At 44.8% G+C, this 14,271-nt stretch overlaps 1 protein-coding gene across 1 annotated transcript in view; it reads left to right on the top strand.

The window, feature by feature from the left end:
* epha5 (EPH receptor A5) overlaps positions 1 to 14,271 on the top strand; it is a 188,238-nt gene that overhangs the window by 98,886 nt on the left and 75,081 nt on the right. Inside the window, exons 6-7 of the mRNA XM_031826005.1 lie at positions 10,266 to 10,390; positions 13,936 to 14,095. Of these exons, the coding sequence (XP_031681865.1) occupies positions 10,266 to 10,390; positions 13,936 to 14,095 (285 nt within the window). The remainder of the gene's footprint in view (positions 1 to 10,265; positions 10,391 to 13,935; positions 14,096 to 14,271) is intronic.

The following is a 14,271-nucleotide window of genomic DNA, read 5'->3' as shown; positions in this document are numbered from 1 at the left end:
AGATGGGGCAGGGCACTGCAGTATATAGGCACTGTAGAGGGTATAGGGTGCTATTTCAGATGGGAAAGGGCACTGCAGTATATAGGCACTGTAGAGGGTATAGGGTGCTATTTCAGATGGGAAAGGGCACTGCAGTATATAGGCACTGTAGAGGGTATAGGGTGCTATTTCAGATGGGAAAGGGCACTGCAGTATATAGGCACTGTAGAGGGTATAGGGTGCTATTTCAGATGGGACAGGGCACTGAAGTATATAGGCACTGTAGAGGGTATAGGGTGCTATTTCAGATGGGGCAGGGCACTGCAGTATATAGGCACTGTAGAGGGTATAGGGTGCAATTTCAGATGGGACAGGGCACTGAAGTATATAGGCACTGTAGAGGGTATAGGGTGCAATTTCAGATGGGAAAGGGCACTGAAGTATATAGGCACTGTAGAGGGTATAGGGTGCTATTTCAGATGGGACAGGGCACTGAAGTATATAGGCACTGTAGAGGGTATAGGGTGCTATTTCAGATGGGACAGGGCACTGAAGTATATAGGCACTGTAGAGGGTATAGGGTGCAATTTCAGATGGGAAAGGGCACTGAAGTATATAGGCACTGTAGAGGGTATAGGGTGCAATTTCAGATGGGAAAGGGCACTGCAGTATATAGGCACTGTAGAGGGTATAGGGTGCTATTTCAGATGGGAAAGGGCACTGCAGTATATAGGCACTGTAGAGGGTATAGGGTGCTATTTCAGATGGGAAAGGGCACTGCAGTATATAGGCACTGTAGAGGGTATAGGGTGCTATTTCAGATGGGACAGGGCACTGAAGTATATAGGCACTGTAGAGGGTATAGGGTGCTATTTCAGATGGGGCAGGGCACTGCAGTATATAGGCACTGTAGAGGGTATAGGGTGCAATTTCAGATGGGACAGGGCACTGAAGTATATAGGCACTGTAGAGGGTATAGGGTGCAATTTCAGATGGGAAAGGGCACTGAAGTATATAGGCACTGTAGAGGGTATAGGGTGCTATTTCAGATGGGACAGGGCACTGAAGTATATAGGCACTGTAGAGGGTATAGGGTGCTATTTCAGATGGGACAGGGCACTGAAGTATATAGGCACTGTAGAGGGTATAGGGTGCAATTTCAGATGGGAAAGGGCACTGCAGTATATAGGCACTGTAGAGGGTATAGGGTGCTATTTCAGATGGGAAAGGGCACTGCAGTATATAGGCACTGTAGAGGGTATAGGGTGCTATTTCAGATGGGACAGGGCACTGCAGTATATAGGCACTGTAGAGGGTATAGGGTGCTATTTCAGATGGGGCAGGGCACTGCAGTATATAGGCACTGTAGAGGGTATAGGGTGCTATTTCAGATGGGAAAGGGCACTGCAGTATATAGGCACTGTAGAGGGTATAGGGTGCTATTTCAGATGGGACAGGGCACTGCAGTATATAGGCACTGTAGAGGGTATAGGGTGCTATTTCAGATGGGAAAGGGCACTGCAGTATATAGGCACTGTAGAGGGTATAGGGTGCTATTTCAGATGGGAAAGGGCACTGCAGTATATAGGCACTGTAGAGGGTATAGGGTGCTATTTCAGATGGGGCAGGGCACTGCAGTATATAGGCACTGTAGAGGGTATAGGGTGCTATTTCAGATGGGGCAGGGCACTGAAGTATATAGGCACTGTAGAGGGTATAGGGTGCTATTTCAGATGGGACAGGGCACTGCAGTATATAGGCACTGTAGAGGGTATAGGGTGCTATTTCAGATGGGAAAGGGCACTGCAGTATATAGGCACTGTAGAGGGTATAGGGTGCTATTTCAGATGGGAAAGGGCACTGCAGTATATAGGCACTGTAGAGGGTATAGGGTGCTATTTCAGATGGGAAAGGGCACTGCAGTATATAGGCACTGTAGAGGGTATAGGGTGCTATTTCAGATGGGACAGGGCACTGAAGTATATAGGCACTGTAGAGGGTATAGGGTGCTATTTCAGATGGGAAAGGGCACTGCAGTATATAGGCACTGTAGAGGGTATAGGGTGCTATTTCAGATGGGGCAGGGCACTGCAGTATATAGGCACTGTAGAGGGTATAGGGTGCTATTTCAGATGGGACAGGGCACTGCAGTATATAGGCACTGTAGAGGGTATAGGGTGCTATTTCAGATGGGACAGGGCACTGCAGTATATAGGCACTGTAGAGGGTATAGGGTGCTATTTCAGATGGGGCAGGGCACTGCAGTATATAGGCACTGTAGAGGGTATAGGGTGCTATTTCAGATGGGAAAGGGCACTGCAGTATATAGGCACTGTAGAGGTTATAGGGTGCTATTTCAGATGGGGCAGGGCACTGCAGTATATAGGCACTGTAGAGGGTATAGGGTGCTATTTCAGATGGGGCAGGGCACTGCAGTATATAGGCACTGTAGAGGGTATAGGGTGCTATTTCAGATGGGGCAGGGCACTGCAGTATATAGGCACTGTAGAGGGTATAGGGTGCTATTTCAGATGGGAAAGGGCACTGCAGTATATAGGCACTGTAGAGGGTATAGGGTGCTATTTCAGATGGGGCAGGGCACTGCAGTATATAGGCACTGTAGAGGGTATAGGGTGCTATTTCAGATGGGGCAGGGCACTGCAGTATATAGGCACTGTAGAGGGTATAGGGTGCTATTTCAGGTGGGAAAGGGCACTGCAGTATATAGGCACTGTAGAGGGTATAGGGTGCTATTTCAGATGGGGCAGGGCACTGAAGTATATAGGCACTGTAGAGGGTATAGGGTGCTATTTCAGATGGGGCAGGGCACTGCAGTATATAGGCACTGTAGAGGGTATAGGGTGCTATTTCAGATGGGGCAGGGCACTGCAGTATATAGGCACTGTAGAGGGTATAGGGTGCTATTTCAGATGGGGCAGGGCACTGCAGTATATAGGCACTGTAGAGGGTATAGGGTGCTATTTCAGATGGGACAGGGCACTGCAGTATATAGGCACTGTAGAGGGTATAGGGTGCTATTTCAGATGGGGCAGGGCACTGCAGTATATAGGCACTGTAGAGGGTATAGGGTGCTATTTCAGATGGGAAAGGGCACTGCAGTATATAGGCACTGTAGAGGGTATAGGGTGCTATTTCAGATGGGGCAGGGCACTGCAGTATATAGGCACTGTAGAGGGTATAGGGTGCTATTTCAGATGGGGCAGGGCACTGCAGTATATAGGCACTGTAGAGGGTATAGGGTGCTATTTCAGATGGGGCAGGGCACTGCAGTATATAGGCACTGTAGAGGGTATAGGGTGCTATTTCAGATGGGGCAGGGCACTGCAGTATATAGGCACTGTAGAGGGTATAGGGTGCTATTTCAGATGGGGCAGGGCACTGCAGTATATAGGCACTGTAGAGGGTATAGGGTGCTATTTCAGATGGGGCAGGGCACTGCAGTATATAGGCACTGTAGAGGGTATAGGGTGCTATTTCAGATGGGGCAGGGCACTGCAGTATATAGGCACTGTAGAGGGTATAGGGTGCTATTTCAGATGGGACAGGGCACTGCAGTATATATGCACTGTAGAGGGTATAGGGTGCTATTTCAGATGGGGCAGGGCACTGCAGTATATAGGCACTGTAGAGGGTATAGGGTGCTATTTCAGATGGGACAGGGCACTGCAGTATATAGGCACTGTAGAGGGTATAGGGTGCTATTTCAGATGGGACAGGGCACTGCAGTATATAGGCACTGTAGAGGGTATAGGGTGCTATTTCAGATGGGACAGGGCACTGCAGTATATAGGCACTGTAGAGGGTATAGGGTGCTATTTCAGATGGGAAAGGGCACTGCAGTATATAGGCACTGTAGAGGGTATAGGGTGCTATTTCAGATGGGAAAGGGCACTGCAGTATATAGGCACTGTAGAGGGTATAGGGTGCTATTTCAGATGGGAAAGGGCACTGCAGTATATAGGCACTGTAGAGGGTATAGGGTGCTATTTCAGATGGGGCAGGGCACTGCAGTATATAGGCACTGTAGAGGGTATAGGGTGCTATTTCAGATGGGACAGGGCACTGCAGTATATAGGCACTGTAGAGGGTATAGGGTGCTATTTCAGATGGGAAAGGGCACTGCAGTATATAGGCACTGTAGAGGGTATAGGGTGCTATTTCAGATGGGAAAGGGCACTGCAGTATATAGGCACTGTAGAGGGTATAGGGTGCTATTTCAGATGGGACAGGGCACTGCAGTATATAGGCACTGTAGAGGGTATAGGGTGCTATTTCAGATGGGGCAGGGCACTGCAGTATATAGGCACTGTAGAGGGTATAGGGTGCTATTTCAGATGTTATTTACTGATAAATTGTGTGAACATATCAATATAAATCATAATCACGCTTTTATTATCTCTAGTAATTATATTATCTCTAGTAATTATATTATCTCTAGTAATGATGTGGTGATATTATCTCTAGTAATTATATTATCTCTAGTAATGATGTGGTGATATTATCTCTAGTAATTATATTATCTCTAGTAATGATGTGGTGATATTATCTCTAGTAATTATATTATCTCTAGTAATGATGTGGTGATGTTATCTCTAGTAATTATATTATCTCTAGTAATGATGTGGTGATGTTATCTCTAGTAATTATATTATCTCTAGTAATGATGTGGTGATATTATCTCTAGTAATTATATTATCTCTAGTAATGATGTGGTGATATTATCTCTAGTAATTATATTATCTCTAGTAATGATGTGGTGATATTATCTCTAGTAATTATATTATCTCTAGTAATGATGTGGTGATATTATCTCTAGTAATTATATTATCTCTAGTAATGATGTGGTGATATTATCTCTAGTAATTATATTATCTCTAGTAATGATGTGGTGATATTATCTCTAGTAATTATATTATCTCTAGTAATGATGTGGTGATATTATCTCTAGTAATTATATTATCTCTAGTAATGATGTGGTGATATTATCTCTAGTAATTATATTATCTCTAGTAATGATGTGGTGATATTATCTCTAGTAATTATATTATCTCTAGTAATGATGTGGTGATATTATCTCTAGTAATTATATTATCTCTAGTAATGATGTGGTGATGTTACCCTGGTAAGAACATGGTGATGTTACCCCTGGTAAGAACGTGGTGATGTTACCCCTGGTAAGAACGTGGTGATGTTACCCCTGGTAAGAACGTGGTGATGTTACCCCTGGTAAGAACGTGGTGATGTTACCCCTGGTAAGAACGTGGTGATGTTACCCTGGTAAGAACGTGGTGATGTTACCCCTGGTAAGAACGTGTGATGTTACCCCTGGTAAGAACGTGGTGATGTTACCCTGGTAAGAACGTGGTAAGGACATGAACATGAGAAGAAGTTTAAATACCATAATCTCAAGTCATTTAAATCAGGAGTAGAACAAACAAGAGGAGAATGTTTGTTTCATCATTTTGAATTGACTTTCAATTAATTTGTTTAAAATCAAAATAGTTTTTGACGTATTAAATTAACTTTGATGTTCTCCTCACACCGATGAAGAATGATTCCTAAATGACACCCTATTCCCTATATAGTGCACTACTTTAGACCAGGGCCCTATGGCACCCTATTCCCTATATAGTGCACTACTTTAGACCAGAACCCTATAGAACCCTATCCCCTATATAGTGCACTACTTTAGACCAGAGCCCTATGGAACCCTATTCCCTATATAGTGCACTACTTTAGACCAGAGCCCTATGGAACCCTATTCCCTATATAGTGTACTACTTTAGACCAGAGCCCTATGTAACCCTATTCCCTATATAGTGCACTACTTTAGACCAGGGCCCTATGGAACCCTATTCCCTATATAGTGCACTACTTTAGACCAGAGCACTATGGAACCCTACTCCCTATATAGTGCACTACTTTAGACCAGAGCCCTATAGAACCCTATTCCCTATATAGTGCACTACTTTAGACCAGAGCCCTATAGAACCCTATTCCCTATATAGTGCACTACTTTAGACCAGAGCCCTATAGAACCCTATTCCCTATATAGTGCACTACTTTAGACCAGAGCCCTATAGAACCCTATTCCCTATATAGTGCACTACTTTAGACCAGAGCCCTATAGAACCCTATTCCCTATGTAGTGCACTACTTTAGACCAGAGCCCTATGGAACCCTATTCCCTATATAGTGCACTACTTTAGACCAGAGCCCTATGGAACCCTATTCCCTATGTAGTGCACTACTTTAGACCAGAGCCCTATGGAACCCTATTCCCTATATAGTGCACTACTTTAGACCAGAGCCCTATTCCCTATATAGTGCACTACTTTAGACCAGGGCCCTGTGGAACCCTATTCCCTATATAGTGCACTACTTTAGACCAGAGCCCTATTCCCTATATAGTGCACTACTTTAGACCAGAGCCCTATGGAACCCTATTCCCTATATAGTGCACTACTTTAGACCAGAGCCCTATGGAACCCTATTCCCTATATAGTGCACTACTTTAGACCAGGGCCCTATGGCACCCTATTCCCTATATAGTGCACTACATTAGACCAGAGCCCTATGGAACCCTATTCCCTATATAGTGCACTACTTTAGACCAGAGCCCTATAGAACCCTATTCCCTATATAGTGCACTACTTTAGACCAGAGCCCTATGGAACCCTATTCCCTATGTAGTGCACTACTTTAGACCAGAGCACTATAGAACCCTATTCCCTATATTGTGCACTACTTTAGACCAGAGCCCTATAGAACCCTATTCCCTATATAGTGCACTACTTTAGACCAGAGCCCTATGGAACCCTATTCCCTATATAGTGCACTACTTTAGACCAGGGCCCTATGGCACCCTATTCCCTATATAGTGCACTACATTAGACCAGAGCCCTATGGAACCCTATTCCCTATATAGTGCACTACTTTAGACCAGAGCCCTATAGAACCCTATTCCCTATATAGTGCACTACTTTAGACCAGAGCCCTATAGAACCCTATTCCCTATGTAGTGCACTACTTTAGACCAGAGCCCTATAGAACCCTATTCCCTATATAGTGCACTACTTTAGACCAGAGCCCTATGGAACCCTATTCCCTATATAGTGCACTACTTTAGACCAGAGCCCTATGGAACCCTATTCCCTATGTAGTGCACTACTTTAGACCAGAGCACTAGTGTTCACTACACAAGTTACAGCCTTATTCTAAAATGTATTAAATCGTTTTTTATCATCAAAACATCACATTTATATGTGTATTAAGACCCTCAGTACTTTGTTGAAGCACATTTGTCTGGTTCCCAATCAGAGACAGCTGTTTATCATATTTAGGTTTCCATTTTCCTCATTTGTGTTGTGAGATCTTGATGTTTAGTTGCTGTACTAATTTGTATAACTTCACGTTTCGTTCGTTGGTTTTGGTGTTTTAAGTGTTGCATTATTAAAAGAGAATGTAACCATACCACGCTGCGCCTTGGTCTCACTCATACGACGATCGTGACAGAAGATCCACCAAAAATGGACCAAGCAGCGTGTTCAGGAAGAGTGGACTTGGGAGGAGACCCTGGATGGAGCAGGACCCTGGACGCAGGCCGGGGAGTATCGCTGTCCTAAGGAGGAGATAGAGGCAGCGAAAGAGGAACGGCGATGATACGAGGAGATAGCTCAACGGAGCAAGCACGAGAGACAACCCGAAGAAATGGAGCCAGTCAGGGAGTCGAGTGAGAGGCTCAAGATTCCGGAGAGAGGTGCTGGCATTGAGAGCGCTGCAGAGCAGGTGTGCTGAGGTGCGTGTCATCAGTCCGGTGCCACCTGTACCGGTCCCACGCATCAGGTCTCCAGTGCGCCTTCACAGCCCAGTGCATCCTGTGCTAGCTTCCTGCACATGCCGGGCTGGAGTGAGCATCCAGTCAGGAAGGGTTGTGCCAGTTCTGCGCTATAGACCTCCAGTGCGCCTCCACAGTCCAGTACGTCCTCTGCCTCCTCTCCGCACTCGCACCACCAGTGCCGGCACCACGCATCAGGCCTCCAGTGCGCCTCCACAGTCCAGAGCTTCAGACGACAGGTCCCAGTCCAGAGCTTCCGGCGACAGTTCCCAGTCCAGAGCTTCCTATGACGGTCCACAGTCCGAAACCTCCAACGACGACCCACAGTCCAGAACCTCCAACGATGTTCCCCAGTCCGGGGCCTCCAGCGACGGTCCCCAGTCCGGGGCCTCTAGCGACGGTCCCCAGTCCGGGGCCTCCAGCGACGAGCTGCATTCTAGAGTCTTCAGCCACAGAAGCATAAGGAGGGGGGGCTGCTTCCAGAACCGGAGCCGCCACTGAGGGTAGATGCCCACCCAGACCCTCCCCTATAGGTTCAGGTTTGCGGCCGGGAGTCCGCACCTTTGGGGGGGGGGATACTGTCACGCCCTGACCTTAGATATCTCTGCTTTTCTATATATTTTGGTTAGGTCAGGGTGTGACTAGGGTGGGTACGTCGTTGTCCTGTTAGAAGGTGAACCTTCGCCCCAGTCGGAGGTCCTGAGCGCTCTGGAGCAGGTTTTCACCAAGGATCTCTCAGTACTTTGCTCCGTTCATCTTTCCCTCTATCCTGACTAGTCTCCCAGTTCCTGCCGCTGAAAAACATCCCCACAGTATGATGCTGCCACCACCATGCTTCACCGTAGGGGTGGTGCCAGGTTTCCTCCAGATGTGACGTTTGGCAAGGAGGCCAAAGACTTCAATCAGAACAGAAAATCTTGTTCCTCGTGGTCTGAGAGTCTTCGGGTGCGTTTTGACAACTCCAAGTGGGCTGTCATGTGCCGTTTACTGAAGAGTGGCTTATGTCTGGCCACTCTACCATAAAGGCCTGATTGGTGGAGTGCTGCAGAGATGGTTGTCCTTCTGGAAGGTTCTCTCATCTCCACAGAGGAACTCTAGAGCTCTGTCGGGTTCTTGGTCACCTCCCTGACCAATGCCCTTCTCCCCCGATTGCTCAGTTTGGCCTGGCGACCATCTCTAGGAACAGTCTCAATGGTTCCAAACGTCTTACATTTTAGATTGATGGAAGCCAATGTGTTGTTGGGGACCTTCAATGCTGCAGAAATGTTTTGGTACCCTTCCCCAGATCTGTGCATCGACACAATCCTGTCTCAGAGCTCTACGGACAATTTCCTTCGACCTCATAACTTGATTTTTGCTCTGACATGCACTGTCAACTGTAGGACCTTATATAGACAGGTGTGTGTCTTTCCAAATCATGTCCAATCAATTGAATTTACCACAAGTGGCCAAATCAAGATGTAGAAACATCTCAAGGATGATCAATGGAAGCAGGATGCTCCTGAGCTCAATTTCTAGTCTCATAGCAAAGGGTCTACTTATGTAAATAAGGTATTTCTGTTTTTTAAATTTAATAAATATCCAAACATTTCTAATGACCTGTTTTCGCTTTGTCATTATGGTGTATTGTGTGTAGAATGCTCATTTTTTAAAATCCATTTTATAATAAGGCTGTAACAAAATGTGGAAAAAGGTGAAGGGGTCTGAATACTTTCAGAAGGCACTGTATGTAGCCAGTGAAACTTTGTATGACAAATCTGTATTTTTCCCATTCAGTTTCATACTTGCGATGCCCCACAACCTTCTTCATTTTGAGAACCACTGTGTTAGCTCACTCGACCTGTGTTGATTGACAGTTTGCTGGTCCAATCAGCATTTCACTTTCAAATCTTCTGTTTTTTAGTTTTTTTTTGCAATTGTAATTCTAACTGCGGCAACTGGCTGCGTGGAGAGCAGACCACGTAGACTCTGTGCCACAAAATGAGTGACAAGACATTACGAAACCTGGCCAGATAATTTCAAGTCATCATCAGTGTCTAGTCGAGTCCTGAGTTTCGGGGCTCCAAGTCCAAGTTAAGTCTGAAGTTATTTTATTTTCTATCAAGTCAAGTCTCAAGTCATCATGTCATGTGACTGGAGTCCACACCTCTGGTTCTAAGCTTCTACTAATGATATACTGTGTATACATTATGGAGAGGAAATCTAATCAATATAGGATAGTAGTTTGTCATTAGTGAAGGCTTCTTAGCCTTTGCCTGATCTCTGTGTACATTACTACAATGTGTGACGTCCATACCATTGTGTCTGTGTTTGCAACATGTATTGTTTAGTGTTTAGTGTTTAGTGTCTGAGATGTTGCTACGCTGTGTGTGTGTGTGTGTGTGAAATACATTTGATTGATTGGTTTCTCTTTGTTCCTCTGTTTTAGCCCCGTCTCCTGTGAGTGTGGTGCGGAAAGGGAATTCTGGGAAGAACAGTATCTCTGTGTTGTGGCAGGAGCCAGACAGACCCAACGGGATAATCCTGGAGTACGAGATCAAATACTTTGAGAAGGTACAACTAACCCTCAAACACACAACCTCAAACAATCAGCAACTACCCACAACTTCCTACATTTACCTGCAGCTACCTACCTACATACTACAACCTCACAAAACTACCTACAATTACCAATACCTACAATTACCTGCAGCTACCTACATACTACAACCTCACCAAATGCATGCTTTTCAACCGTTCGCTGCCTGCACCCGCACGCCCGACTAGCATCACCACCCTGGATGGTTCCGACCTAGAATATGTGGACATCTATAAGTACCTAGGTGTCTGGCTAGACTGTAAACTCTCCTTCCAGACTCATATCAAACATCTCCAATCGAAAATCAAATCTAGAGTCGTCTTTCTATTCCGCAACAAAGCCTCCTTCACTCACGCCGCCAAACTTACCCTAGTAGAACTGACTATCCTACCGATCCTCGACTTCGGCGATGTCATCTACAAAATGGCTCCCAATACTCTACTCAGCAAACTGGATGCAGTTTATCACAGTGCCATCCGTTTTGTTACTAAAGCACCTTAAACCACCCACCACTGTGACCTGTATACTCTAGTCGGCTGGCCCTCCCTACATATGCGTCGCCAGACCCACTGGCTCCAGGTCATCTACAGGTCTATGCTAGGTAAAGCTCCGCCTTATCTCAGTTCACTGGTCACGATGGCAACACCCACCCGTAGCACGTGCTCCAGCAGGTGTATCTCACTGATCATCCCTAAAGCCAACACCTCATTTGGCCGCCTTTCATTCCAGTTCTCTGCTGCCTGTGTCTGGAACGAATTGCAAAAATCGCTGAAGTTGGAGACTTTTATCTCCCTCACCAACTTCAAACATCTGCTATCTGAGCAGCTAACTGATCGCTGCAGCTGTACATAGTCTATCGGTAAATAGCCCACCCAATTTACCTACCTCATCCCCATACTGTTTATATTTATTTACTTTTCTGCTCTTTTGCACACCAATATCTCTACCTGTACATGACCATCTGATCATTTATCACTCCAGTGTTAATCTGCTAAATTGTAATTATTCGCCTACCTCCTCATGCCTTTTTGCACACAATGTATATAGACTCTTTTTTTCTACTGTGTTATTGACTTGTTAATTGTTTATTCCATGTGTAACTCTGCGTTGTCTGTTCACACTGCTATGCTTCATCTTGGCCAGGTCGCAGTTGCAAATGAGAACTTGTTCTCAACTAGCCTACCTGGTTAAATAAAGGTGTTCTCAACTAGCCTACCTGGTTAAATAAAGGTGTTCTCAACTAGCCTACCTGGTTAAATAAAGGTGTTCTCAACTAGCCTACCTGGTTAAATAAAGGTGTTCTCAACTAGCCTACCTGGTTAAATAAAGGTGTTCTCAACCAGCCTACCTGGTTAAATAAAGGTGTTCTCAACTAGCCTCCCTGGTTAAATAAAGGTGTTCTCAACCAGCCTCCCTGGTTAAATAAAGGTGTTCTCAACTAGCCTACCTGGTTAAATAAAGGTGTTCTCAACCAGCCTACCTGGTTAAATAAAGGTGTTCTCAACTAGCCTACCTGGTTAAATAAAGGTGTTCTCAACTAGCCTACCTGGTTAAATAAAGGTGTTCTCAACTAGCCTACCTGGTTAAATAAAGGTGTTCTCAACCAGCCTCCCTGGTTAAATAAAGGTGTTCTCAACTAGCCTACCTGGTTAAATAAAGGTGTTCTCAACCAGCCTACCTGGTTAAATAAAGGTGTTCTCAACTAGCCTCCCTGGTTAAATAAAGGTGTTCTCAACTAGCCTACCTGGTTAAATAAAGGTGTTCTCAACTAGCCTCCCTGGTAAAATAAAGGTGTTCTCAACCAGCCTACCTGGTTAAATAAAGGTGTTCTCAACCAGCCTACCTGGTTAAATAAAGGTGTTCTCAACTAGCCTCCCTGGTTAAATAAAGGTGTTCTCAACTAGCCTACCTGGTTAAATAAAGGTGTTCTCAACTAGCCTACCTGGTTAAATAAAGGTGTTCTCAACCAGCCTACCTGGTTAAATAAAGGTGTTCTCAACTAGCCTACCTGGTTAAATAAAGGTGTTCTCAACCAGCCTACCTGGTTAAATAAAGGTGTTCTCAACCAGCCTACCTGGTTAAATAAAGGTGTTCTCAACTAGCCTACCTGGTTAAATAAAGGTGTTCTCAACTAGCCTACCTGGTTAAATAAAGGTGTTCTCAACTAGCCTACCTGGTTAAATAAAGGTGTTCTCAACTAGCCTCCCTGGTTAAATAAAGGTGTTCTCAACTAGCCTCCCTGGTTAAATAAAGGTGTTCTCAACTAGCCTACCTGGTTAAATAAAGGTGTTCTCAACTAGCCTACCTGGTTAAATAAAGGTGTTCTCAACTAGCCTCCCTGGTTAAATAAAGGTGTTCTCAACTAGCCTACCTGGTTAAATAAAGGTGTTCTCAACCAGCCTACCTGGTTAAATAAAGGTGTTCTCAACTAGCCTACCTGGTTAAATAAAGGTGTTCTCAACTAGCCTACCTGGTTAAATAAAGGTGTTCTCAACTAGCCTACCTGGTTAAATAAAGGTGTTCTCAACTAGCCTACCTGGTTAAATAAAGGTGTTCTCAACCAGCCTACCTGGTTAAATAAAGGTGTTCTCAACTAGCCTACCTGGTTAAATAAAGGTGTTCTCAACCAGCCTACCTGGTTAAATAAAGGTGTTCTCAACTAGCCTACCTGGTTAAATAAAGGTGTTCTCAACCAGCCTACCTGGTTAAATAAAGGTGTTCTCAACTAGCCTACCTGGTTAAATAAAGGTGTTCTCAACCAGCCTACCTGGTTAAATAAAGGTGTTCTCAACCAGCCTACCTGGTTAAATAAAGGTGTTCTCAACTAGCCTACCTGGTTAAATAAAGGTGTTCTCAACTAGCCTACCTGGTTAAATAAAGGTGTTCTCAACTAGCCTACCTGGTTAAATAAAGGTGTTCTCAACTAGCCTCCCTGGTTAAATAAAGGTGTTCTCAACTAGCCTCCCTGGTTAAATAAAGGTGTTCTCAACTAGCCTACCTGGTTAAATAAAGGTGTTCTCAACTAGCCTACCTGGTTAAATAAAGGTGTTCTCAACTAGCCTCCCTGGTTAAATAAAGGTGTTCTCAACTAGCCTACCTGGTTAAATAAAGGTGTTCTCAACCAGCCTACCTGGTTAAATAAAGGTGTTCTCAACTAGCCTACCTGGTTAAATAAAGGTGTTCTCAACTAGCCTACCTGGTTAAATAAAGGTGTTCTCAACTAGCCTACCTGGTTAAATAAAGGTGTTCTCAACTGGCCTACCTGGTTAAATAAAGGTGTTCTCAACCAGCCTACCTGGTTAAATAAAGGTGTTCTCAACTAGCCTACCTGGTTAAATAAAGGTGAAAAATACCTAGAATTACATACAATTACTTACAACTACCTCGAACTAACTACAACTACCTCCAATTACCTGCAGCTACCTACGTACATACTACAACCTCACAAAGGTAGCAGGTAGCCTAGTGGTGAGCACACACACACATTCATCCTTGTGGCTTTCTCTGGGCTCTCTCCTAGGACCAGGAAACCAGCTACACCATCATCAAGTGCAAGGAAACAGAAATCGTAGCTGACGGGCTGAAGCCATCATCAGTCTACATATTCCAGATCAGAGCCAGAACATCAGCCGGGTACGGAGGATTCAGCCGACGCTTCGAGTTTGAGACCAGCCCCTACTGTAAGTCATGCATTTATATAGATAATACACACATGCTGTGTAAAGCCTTGTTCTGTGTAAAGCCTTGTTCTGTGTAAAGCCTTGTTCTGTGTAAAGCCTTGTTCTGTGTAAAGCCTTGTTCTGTGTAAAGCCTTGTTCTGTGTAAAGCCTTGTTCTGTGTAAAGCCTTGTTCTGTG

This window comes from Oncorhynchus kisutch, linkage group LG6 (assembly GCF_002021735.2).
Source record: "Oncorhynchus kisutch isolate 150728-3 linkage group LG6, Okis_V2, whole genome shotgun sequence".
NCBI lineage: Eukaryota > Metazoa > Chordata > Actinopteri > Salmoniformes > Salmonidae > Oncorhynchus > Oncorhynchus kisutch.
Note: the sequence above shows the minus strand (reverse complement) of the source record. Positions and strands in the feature narration are given on the sequence as shown.